Raw genomic sequence first — 12,201 nt, 5'->3', positions numbered from 1 at the left:
TTGTATATGAGAGATTGAGAGAGAAGACTATGAAGATATTGAAGATGAATACTATGTGATGTATTTCCATTCAAAGATGGTGTATTCCTTTTCTTTCTTTGTTATATTGATGGATTTTGTGAAGATATTGAAGAATATGGTTGATTCTATCAAATCTGTGGGAGATCTACATGATGCTGCATGAAGATTTGTTGTGCCTGGTGTTCTTTTCTTCATTGTGATCATATAAAACCTAATAAAAAAGCTGGTTGATGTTACAAGATAGATTTTCTTGCAAGAGAATTCCCTTTTCCTTGGTGTTCCTCTTGGGGCTCCAGTGGAGACTCAAGGAGGAGGCCAAGACTCTCCAAGACAATGGTGGAAACATTGAGAGGCAGTGAGGACACGATTGGAGGTAGGGATCAAGCATCATCTGGGGAGTGGTTGGGCCAAAGAACTTATTTGGAGGATTTTGTAAGTTTTCTTTTGGATATTCTCACTTTCTTATTTGGAATACCACTTGTACTAATAACCATATTTCTAACTATCCTACTTTGTTTTCTTTCCAACACTTCATAATAAACCGCAATCTTATAGGTTTGGAGACTTAGTATACAAAGAGACATGGTCTCACTACACTCATCAATAGATTATATTCACTCGGTGACCCAGTAAGTCATGTCTCTTTCTTATTTTCACTCATTAGTTTTTTTGTGATGCATTATATATTGTGGATATCGTGACAAGCTCTCAAATGGCGAGGAGCTATAGCAGTCACTTGGATTTGTGGAGCATAGATTCTTTTCTTTTTGGGCCTTGTGAAGCATACAGACTCTTTCCATGTACCATTCCTTGGATATATTTCTCATCCTTTGTATGGACTCACATTTTACAATATTTATAGATACATTTTCTTATTTATTTTGGACTCTCCTCTCTATCATTCCATGTAGTTTTATGAGTTGTCATCATCAATCTTGTACTAATTTGAATATTGAATTATTGACTCTCTTTTTTCAGCATCTCATGATGCACGTATCGATGACGATTGCGTACTCAATTTATAATTGCTTTATGAAACATTATTCATTACATGGTACTAGAAGGCAGCAGGGCAGCATGAGAAGCCACCTAATTTTTTTTCTCTCTATAACCATCACCATTAGCATCACTAATATACTGCACACACCGCTATCAGCATTGGTAAATGTATCGAAAAGCATCGCTATTTGTGATATAATAGTGATGAATTTATAGAGACATGTATACCAACATTTTTAGTGATGATGAGACCAATGTAATTTTTTAAATGAATATTTTTGTTGATTTATATGCTAGTATATGGCATGTATCCTATGGTATTTATGTACATAAGGGTGCCATATAAATGGGTTATTCACACATTGAATAGAAAACGGGGTGTGTTATATTCATGAAAAAATCATAGATTTTGGTAATTTTTAAAAAGACCTTGAGGGAGAAAAGCAAGGGGGGAGGGGGTTTGGGAAGGGGAGGGTGGGTAACATAGGGATGGGTGAGGGGGTTGGATGTAGGCATAGGGAGAGGCTAGTGGGGATAGCCAATGATGGTCACCATCCCTCCTTGCTCCCCTTTTTCCTTTGTCTTCTTTCTTTTTTCTCTCTCTCTCTCTCTCTCTCTTTCTTTTTGAATGAAGGAAGTGATTACATGTAAGGGTGGAGGTGCCAATGAGGAGAGAAAGATTACATTTGTTACATCCTCTGCTCAAGGGGGGTGTGCATGTATCATCTAGATTCAAAAGAAGGTATTTTAAAAATACACTTTTTACATAGGTGCCATATAAAGGGGTTATTTGTAGATTGAATAGAAAAGGGGTGTGTTATATTCATGAAAAATTCATAGATAAGGATTTTTTTAAATAGGCCTTATATACATGCAACATAGAGACTTTACATGCAATGAACCTCCTCAAGATCCTCTTCCCTTTAAAGAAGTCAAGATGTCCTCATCTCGACAAAAGATGGGTTCCTTTTTTGTCCAAGAGTAATTAAATAAGCTATGTAGCTTTATTGCTAGTGTATTCTTTTTACAAGAACAATCAAAATCTAATGTCTAAGACCTTTTCCAAGTATGTGTCTGATATGCAATGCACCTCTATCATTATTGATATGGCTAGGGCTTAAGACACAAACTTATCAAGTGACTAGTTAGAACTTTCCTTCTAGTCCTAATAGTAGAGTAAGCTTAAGTTTCAATTGCATAGCCTCTACCAAGCCTATTGGATGGATTCTCATTTATTTAAGCAACTTGAGGACCTTCCAAAGTAGGACCTATGGGATATCAAATTTGAAGTAACCAAGCTGATTGCAATTATAGTACCTTCCTTTGGGGCATTGGATCTTTATGTATCCCACTTTATTGTAGTTATAAAACTACTTGCTCCCTTGATTCTCTTGATGATTTTGAGAATATGATCTTACACCATTGTGAGGTTTTCATGCTTTTTCAATCATTAATGCTCTCACTATATTTACTAAACTCTTTTATCAAGGGCTTAGCTTGGATCAAGGAATATTCTATAGTAGTTGGTCTCACGGATTCAAGAAGGTATCTAAGGGTGCATTTAACCCTTGAAAAAGCCTAGCAACTTGTTCAATAATGGACATTTGGAGTGCATAATTTTTAAGTGTCATGAACTAGGAATAATATGTTTCAAAGGTTAGGTATAGCTCTCCTAGATTGAAGAATTCATTCTTACTGATTGAAAGGAAGATTATAGATATCTTCCTCATATGGCTTTCTTATATTTTTTTTCAACTTTGAGAATTTTTACTTATTTTGTTGTTGCAACACCACCATTTTCACCAACGATGGACTTTACCCTTTAAACACAAATGGGTAAACATTGTGATTTATTTGTAAAACATATGGTTATTGTGGAGAGAAATAATCTTCCATGATTTTTATATATACCATAGCATCAATCTCAACTTTGGATCCTTCTCCATTGAATTTGAGTTGCTTCAAATTTTTAAAGAGGAATTTCTTCTCTTGAAAATTAGCTCTTCTATCATCCTAATGCTCTTGGAGACAAAAGCTTTATCTTAGATCCATAAAGCAAGGTTCTATTACTATAAATTTAATTATTCACAAAATTTTCAATCCAAATTATTGATCCCTTTTCCAATTAATAATTTGCTACCCTTAATCTAAAAAACCCTTCCTACATAGGAAGCCTACTCAAGTTGGCTTCTCAACCAAACCCTTTGGAAAGAAATGGATCAAGTGCCCACCAACAAATTCAAATCAAGTACCCACCAAAACCTCTTGGAGAGACATGGAAGTACCCACAAGGCAATCCAAATGAGTAACCGATCAAGGATAAGAGTAGCTAAAACTACACTTGGTCAATATATCAATCTAATATTTGTAGTTATTGCATGGTAAACACATTTTCTAGAATGTCTTTATGGTAATGCATATCTTCCTATAATTTCATTTGTACGGACACTTCATTTCATGTTTTATAGTGTATGCATTGTCTCATTGATACTTCCACTAATCTTGAGTAAACTTTCAAAATTTTCATCCATTTTGTATCTTAGAAGCCAAAAAGATTATCAATAGAAGTTAGGACCACACATTAATAAACAGAGCAATGCTATTATAGATAGAGAAGAAGAAGAACATACATACATGATGCATGCCTATATATATGTGATACATATATGCATGTGTTAATGTGCACAAAAGGGGGGTTGGGAGAGAGAGAGAGAGAGAGAGAGAGAGATTGTGTGTGTGTGTGTGTGTGTGCGTGTGTGCGTGTGTGCGTGCGTGTGCACGCAAGCATACAATAACACACACACACACACACAAAAATGTGTTTGGCAAAGATGTTGGAGGATATAATTTGGGTAGGAGGATGTTACAAATGTGGAAGTACCAAAATAATTGTAGAACTAGTTGACAAGTGTAAATATGATAGGAATTGATATAACTTTTATGGGTTGTGTGGTAGTGTGATTAAATTCACAATAGCATGAAAATGTAAACATTCGATCCATACTATGTGCTCACTATGTGTTTATCTCTTTATCATGGTTACACACTGAGGTTGTATTGATCTTAATATTTTTTGAGTCGTACTACAACTTTTGATGGGGAGCCTTACTCCAATCAATAAACAATAAATTCATGGCACTCCAGTTATGATGTCATGAAATGCCATATTATATGGAGCTACAAGATCATAGAGGTGGCATTGATTTAGATCATTTTCAAGCTACATTACATGATAGTTTGACTTTCAAATGGTTCAGAACCACTATACAAAATATAGATGCTTTAGTTTGAAAAGGTCCAATTCCTTAAACCGTTCACTTTATGATATGTAGGCACTTTGTTGTAAAAAGGCTAGTTCCATGGTTTTTTATTAACTATTGAATGTAGAATGTATACTTTATGATTAACTATAGACACATTAGAATGTGTAGGCTACTTTAGTTTGAAAAGGAAGAATTCCATGTTCTGCGATTTACACGAAAAAACCAACATGCTAAAAGGCGTTATGTGTTATGAGAGGCAACTCCAAATTTGTAAACTTTATACACCTCAGAATAGTGTGAGGAAACTTCCACTTAACACTTCTTTCTTTGACAAATACAATGAGAAAAGGTTTAAGGTTTTGTTGGTTTGTGTTAACGATACAAAGAAAGTTGTACCTTGAATATGATAAACAATGTTTTCATTGTTGAGAATCCCTATGATTGTTTGGAAAGATAGTCATAGGCTAATCAGTCAGGGTTTGGTTGGTAATGAGAATGGCATTGGATCATGGGCATCTAGAAGGTAATTCTTTGATCAAGGTCACATGTGATGGAGGTGTTCTCTTGGTATGAGAGGGATTTTGTGTGAAAGGATCGGTGGAAAAGGGGCAAAAAAGGAGAAGCCAGTTGGGTTTGTGTGAGTAGATGATGAGCTGGGTATGTGTTTTAACCCACCCTTTAGGCCTTGAACGGCTCATGCCAAATATTTAAACCAGAAAAGAGGAGGAAAACTTATAACTTTTTTAAAATAAGAGAATGCACCTCATAGAACCTTACAAGAAGGTCAAATTGTCAATGAGCACATGGTTAATGGAAAGTGAAGGGCGGAGGAAAGGATGATAAAACGTGTTAATTAATTGGTTAGGGAAAGGGGGTAAAACCTTGGAAGGCTACCATTTAGTGAAAGCTTGAGGAAAGGATGATAACACATGCCAATTAATTGGGGAAGGGAAAGGGGGGTAAAACCTTAGTAGGCTACCTTTGCTTGGCGGTGAGTGAAAAGTAATGGCAAGCAAAGCTTTTTTTCTTTTGTAATAATAAGTGCTATTTTGCATGGATCGAGAGGACGTGCAAGACAAGGTGGTAGGATAGGCCGGCCAACTGCCTTTTTTTGCCCGTGTGTACCGAAGTGCGCCTTTGATGGGATCGATGAGAATTCAGAATTAGCAAAGAGAGACTAAAGTATAGACACGCCTGCCTCTCTCTCTCTCTCTCTCTCTCTCTCTCTCTCTCTCTCTCTCATATACAAAGCCTATTTAGGCAGGCATGCAGGGGGAATGATTCCGCACTTCACTTGAAGAGATAATCCTCTCTCTCTCTCTCTCTCAGAGGCGCTGAGCGAGTCTCAGCACACCACTTAACATATACTACCTCGAGCTACTCCCCCCCACTCACACCCCCATTCCATTCACACATCTTGTGTGCTCCCATCCTCTGACCAACCTCTCCTTCTCATCAATTATCAATCAATCCAACCTTTTGACGATCTTGCAGACACATCAATCAGTAGTGTTGATACACACCAGCTGCAAATATTGCAAACCAGCTGCAGTTACCCTGTTACAGTAGCTTGACTCAGAAGTGAATTATTAGGCCATGGGTGCATTCCTGGGGCCTTCACATATCCAATTTGCTTTGCTGGTGGCCTTAATTTTCATAGGCAACCCTTACTTGAGCATCATATCATGGGTTAAGGCAGAAGATCCCACTCAAAGCTATGACTGGGCTGTCACATACAAGTGGTTGTCACCCCTGGGAGGAGGCAACCCTCAGAAGGTATCTAGCAATGCTTTTTTCCATGGGTCTATCCGATCCACATCTGGTTCTCTGCATCTGCACTCTGATCTGTTGTACTTATGCTACTTACTTTTACAGTTAGATTGTGCCATGGATCATATAGCCTTATAGATGAACTTGCACAAATTAGTGACTTTTTCCTGAGATGGATCCCATGTCACACTAAGTTTTGGACATCTCATGTGGGAAAAGGGGCTCCTTTCCCTTGCTTTTTCCTATAGTGCTCACCATCATTAGCTTCTGCTCACAAGACACCACATATCTAGCTAGGTGTGGTTAGGAGCGGGGAGCTCCCCGCCCCAAATCACACCTAGTTAGGTGTGTGAAACCCTCCCTTGCAGAAGCCCAACAGCCCGGGGCTAGCAACTCCCTTACCCAACCACACTAGTTAGGTATGCAGTCCCTCCCCTGCAGAAGCTCATGATGTTGTCATAATTCCTAGTGTGGGAATTCTAGCGGGAATTTGTCTAAAACTGTTGTGTGTGTTTTCATATAATAACCATGGCTGTGCTACTTAAGCTTACTATGTATTTCATTTTACTATCATAGCTGCGGTTCCTGGATTATACTCACAGAATTGACATACTTTGTTAGGTAATAGCCATCAACGATCAATTCCCTGGCCCAACTTTATTAACTGCCACAAATCACCTGGTCTACATCAACGTCTATAACTATCTGGATGAGCCCTTTCTTCTGCACTGGTAAGCTGCTATACACCCGGGCCTAAAGATGCCATTTGTAATACCGAATTTTGCAATATTAAGTCTAACTAATCTCAGTTGGCTTCATCTCACTTGCATATCGAGTGCTTCAATAACAGCTCCATGCTAGAACTTCCACCTGGTTCCAAATGCTATTGTGATCCTCCCCTGAACTAGTTTCTGTTATTTAGGTAACACAATCTACTCCATAATTAGTATTACAATAGCTACAAAGAGTTCTAAGCAGAAAACATCAAGGAAACATCGTGTCAGTAGCTGTGAAAAAATCAAGTGGTACTGAAGTTGATGCGATCTTATACTTGAGATAGTTTACAACTGTCAACATTGAAGGCATGTTGAACTCTTTGCCCAGCTACATATATTGGCATCAGGAATTAGTACAAATCTTCAATTGCCTCTAAAAGCTCATTGCTGATAGAGTCTTTGGTGGTCCTAATTCAACTCGAGAATGTCAACAAGCACTTCTAAAAAAGCCTTACACGGAGCTTGAAATAGGATCAAGCCGTCTTTACTGGAAACCCAAATTAATTTGTTGTTTCAAACTACAGGAATGGGATTCAAATGCGAAAAAATGCATGGCAAGATGGCACTCAAGGGACCAATTGTCCTATCCTTCCTGGACACAACTGGACTTATGCAATCCAATTCAAGGACCAAATAGGGAGCTTCTTCTATGCTCCCAGCCTGTCATACCAGAAGGCAGCAGGAGGGTACGGTGGCATTTCTATCGCCAACCGGATTATCATCTCAGTCCCATTTGCACCACCTACTGATGAATTCACTGTCCTTATTGGGGATTGGTACCTCAAAAATCATACGGTAAGTGCTCAGAAACATAAAAATGGGGTTGGCAATATCACCCCAATGGCAATACACAATATATATGCAGGGTTCTCAACTTCAGATTGCCATGAAGCTAAGATCAATGTTTACGTTATTGAAGCATTTTAATATAGGCGTTTTACATGCAACTTTGCAAGCAATGATAAAATGGTATATGTGGCAAGACGTTTTAGAGTAGCCCATTAATCTTTTCAGCTTATCAATATGGATGTGAGCAAGACAGTTACGCTGTTGCAAGCCAGACAAATTTCATAACAGATTTTTGACTAGTCCATTAATGTTTTCTTACTTACCAGTATTGATAAGCAAGACATTTATACTGTTGCAAGCCAGAAAAATTTCACAAACTTCAAATTGCTCATCACTGATTTGAGTAGGAGAGCTAATGTTGATTTAAGAACTGTCTCAGTAGAGCTAAAAAGTGAAGCGCTGTGTGTTGTTTCTGTTGCTGGACGTGCAGGATCTGAGAAAGACCTTAGAAAATGGTTCATTCCTGCCTAAACCCGATGGAGTGCTGATTAATGGACAACAACCTGGTGTTACGAATTTCGGAGTACAACCTGGTAAAGAAATTGGTCCTCCGTTTACTTCATCATCTGGGCATGGATGCATTTCTTAACAGACCCTTCATTTTTTACAGGGAACACATACAGGTTTAGGATCTGTAATGTGGGGACCTCAATCAGTTTGAATTTCAGAATAGGAAGCCATTCCATGATGTTGGTGGAGGTAGAGGGAACATACACACAGCAAAATTACTTTGATTCCTTGGACATTCATGTGGGTCAATGTCTATCAGTCCTTGTCACCATGAACCAATCTCCTGGAAGCTTTTACATAGTGGCAAGCCCACGCTTTGTCGACAACATCCCTGATGGCACAGCGGTCCTTCAGTACCAGAATTCTCCCACCGGATCCTCCATTACCTCTCAGTACCCCTCTGGGCCTTCTACTTGGGATTACCAGTTTTCTGTAGATCAGGCCAAGACTATCAAGTAAGCACGAAATACAGCTTCAAATTAAGTGTAGGCAATGTGGAAACATAAGCTTCCACTATTTCATGTTTGCTATGCAGTTGCTCTTTGAAATGGAAAATAAAGGGTAATATGACTTAAGCATTTGGGGTCATGAGGGATATTAATCTGCTAGGCCTCCCTGTCAGAGATGGATACAACAACTGATATCAAAATGTTAGGTCTGATGCCAGCATCCTGAAAAGGATAGTGATAGACTGGTTACCATTATCGGGGTTGGCTAGTAGCTTATGGCACATACATCAGATCATTTTTGTAGACTTTATATATGCAGCGACTTATACACATTAAAGGATTTCTGAGTTTTTCTTTCAATTAGGACTCTGAAAAGACTTTCATATTGTCCAATGACTACTTATGGATGCATTTCTGCACTTTGATGTCAACCAGAGCACTCAAGGACTTCAGAAATGAGCAGTAACTAATATGAATCATTTCCTAGATATATCAAAACGTAGATTCTGCTGTTAATGGTATGCATATCTGCAGGTTGAATTAGACTGATAAAACATAGACTCAATCTATTAGATGCAATTCCTGCTCCATTCTCAAACTCCAAGAATTCCAACAATATCATGAGTTTCTGCAAGGTAGCGACAACATACCCAAAAAAAAGAAACCAAAACAAAACAAAAAAACAAAAGCCCCATCATTGATCCCCTTCTTACACTACAACAGGCTAAGTATTGGCCCGATGCGCCCTTGCAGGAGCTCATGATGTAAGTGTCAACACTACATGGGAATGACAGAGAGTTTCCCAGAACGGAAAATTGCTCAACATAAGAGATACAGTTGCTGCATTCAGACCTAGATTAGATCACAATCTAGACAGGATATGCAATATTCTGCATTCAGACAACGTAGATTCTTCTGCATGTGATAAATCAACATAGATTCTTCTGCTAAATGATGAATATGTAAATCAAAAGGGGCTGAGTCTGGTGTGTATTTGATGGTGCAGAACAAACCTGTCAACAGGCGCTGCGCGACCGAACCCACAGGGATCATACCACTACAAGGACATACCCATCCAGAAGAGCGTTATCCTGGCCAATTCAGCGCCAGTGGTGGGGGGGCATCAGAGGTGTGCAGTGGGGGGGAATTCCTTTGTGTACCCGAGCACACCCTTGCTGCTGGCCGACTATTTCAACATCTCAGGGGTGTTTAAGACCACCCCCTTCCAACGAAGGCCTGTTGATGGACCTTACGCCCTCTCCACCTTCGTGGGCTACAGTGGCCTCAAGACCAACATGACTGAATTCACCTTCCAGAACAATGAGGACACCCTCCAAACTTGGCATCTCGATGGATACAACTTCTTTGTGGTTGGGTATGTGCATGCCCAAAACACATCTTAATCCCCCCTCCCCCCCCTTTTTATTTCCTTGCTTATGCTCGTCATCATCATCGTCGTCGTCGTTCTAGCATTGTCATCATTGTCATCATCATCATCTTTTCCATAATGTGCTATGGTGGAGTTTGTTGCTCTTGTTGTTATCATCATCGTCGTCATCACATCATCACACCATCATGATGTGCTTGTTGCTCTTGTTATTGTTGTCATAGTCATCATTGTTGTTGTTGTTGCCATAGTTGACAACATCGTATCAATGCTTGTTGTTGTAATTCTCATCATTCTCATTATCATCATCATCAATCATTGTCATGGTTAGTGCTATCGCCATCATGTGTCATCATCATTATCATCGTTGCCATCCTTATTGGAAGTGACGTCTCATCAACATTCACATTATTGGTGTTATTATCATTGTTGATATCCTCATTGCCATTATGCTTATTGTTGCTACTATCATTGGGAATTGTTGTTAGCATCGCAATTTTTCAGGCATGACTCTTAGTTGCATTCTACAACCACTCCACCGTTGTTGTTGTTGTTGTTGTTGTTGTTGTTATTGTTGTTGTTGTTGTTGTTGTTGTTGTTGTTGTTGTTGAGGCCTCAAATAGCTCTCTATAGTTGTGTAATAGGTTAGATTCTTCTACACAAAGGATAAGCACATTGGAATTCATGTGATTGGTATTATTCAAGGGCTAATTTTTATCTTGTACTTGCATGTTGATGGAAATTGGAAGAATGGGGCAAGGGAATTGGACAAAAGCTAGTAGGAAGCAATACAACTGGCAAGATGCGATTTCTCGTTCAACCACACAGGTAGGATTATAGCAATTAAACCTCAAACTGTGAAACTTCATGAAAATATGACATTGTTTTTGTTAGGTATGAGTTAAGAGAATAGTGGCGGGGTCAACCTCAATAGTAAATAACTTTGGACATTGTTGTTTAGGTGTACCCAAACCACACAGGTAGGATTATAGCAATTAAACCTCAAACTGTGAAACTTCATGAAAATATGACATTGTTTTTGTTAGGTATGAGTTAAGAGAATAGTGGCGGGGTCAACCTCAATAGTAAATAACTTTGGACATTGTTGTTTAGGTGTACCCAAGGTCATGGACAACTGTGCTTGTTCAATTAGACAATAAGGGAATGTGGAACTTGAGATCGCAAGAGCTCCAAAGGCAAACACTAGGGCAAGAGCTCTACGTGCATGTTTGGGCACCACCTGAAGGGCCCTTCGGAGATGAAAATCAAAAGCCTATTCCATCCAATGTCATCCTTTGTGGAAAAGCTATGAACTACCACCCTTAGTCCATGTATACCATACATGCATTTGCTTATACGCATATCTAATTCTAGCCTAGTGTTGGCTAGGCCTTGCAAATGCAATTTTTATCATACTTGTTAGCACATTCTTTTACAAAATTAATGAAAATAAAGAGATGTCACACCATGACATCATTGTGTTCTCCTCATTATTATGCCAAAAGACTAAGTTATGTTATGGCACCAACTTCTATAAGTCTCCTTAATTGACATAAATTTGTACTATGTGTTGGATCAATCCATTCACATGCTTCTCAACTATTATCCTTCTATGCTTTCATGTGTATAATGAGCTTGTAGCCCAAATACACTTGCTTCTAAAGGGTAGAAAGTATTTGTCATTATGGGTCCAAGAGAGGTAACTTCTCTAACCTCATGATTTTAAATAATAAATGTTGGTGTGATGTTCTCCAATCACTATTTTCTAAGCAAAATCTTCCAAGCAGGCAAGAAAATAAAAATAAGAAACTTAAAATATCAAACTTGGTACAATTTGCACATTAACAAATTATAGTTACTTTGAAAAGAAGATAGTTGAGAAAGTGGTTGCTAAGTAGTTGTATGTTTTCAAAAGATTGCACATATGTTCAATAACATAATGGGAACGTTTTGAAGAAGTCCACAGACAAAACCTCTTAAGAAAATGTTGCTAGGGTGGGGAGGGAGGTTTCTCCAAAGAAGCCATTTTACAAACTAGCCATTGAAGGTGCCATAACTTTCTCATCCAATGCTCAAATGTAGTTCAAATCAATCAAAATGGAGCATTTGAATCCTCTACAAAAATTTCAATTATTCATCAATGAGAAAGATTAAGAAGAAACGATTTTAGAAAAATG

At 38.4% G+C, this 12,201-nt stretch overlaps 1 protein-coding gene across 1 annotated transcript; it reads left to right on the top strand.

Moving 5' to 3' along the window:
* The first annotated feature begins 5,584 nt into the window (after positions 1-5,584).
* Positions 5,585-11,514, top strand: LOC148028111 (protein SKU5 SIMILAR 14-like). Its single transcript, XM_087689792.1, has 8 exons — positions 5,585-6,059; positions 6,675-6,784; positions 7,354-7,624; positions 8,109-8,211; positions 8,289-8,643; positions 9,644-10,012; positions 10,774-10,852; positions 11,138-11,514. The coding sequence occupies exons 1-8, from the start codon at positions 5,880-5,882 to the stop codon at positions 11,348-11,350; spliced, it is 1,680 nt and encodes a 559-aa protein (XP_087545918.1). The 5' UTR covers positions 5,585-5,879; the 3' UTR covers positions 11,351-11,514.
* Positions 11,515-12,201: the final 687 nt, after the last annotated feature.

The sequence above is a fragment of the Lygodium microphyllum genome, chromosome 12 (genome assembly GCF_053477565.2).
Source record: "Lygodium microphyllum isolate KBCC chromosome 12, Lygodium_microphyllum_v1.1.10, whole genome shotgun sequence".
In the NCBI taxonomy this organism is placed as follows: domain Eukaryota; kingdom Viridiplantae; phylum Streptophyta; class Polypodiopsida; order Schizaeales; family Lygodiaceae; genus Lygodium; species Lygodium microphyllum.
The sequence above is the reverse complement of the archived record's forward strand: the minus strand, read 5'-3'. Positions and strand labels throughout refer to the sequence as shown.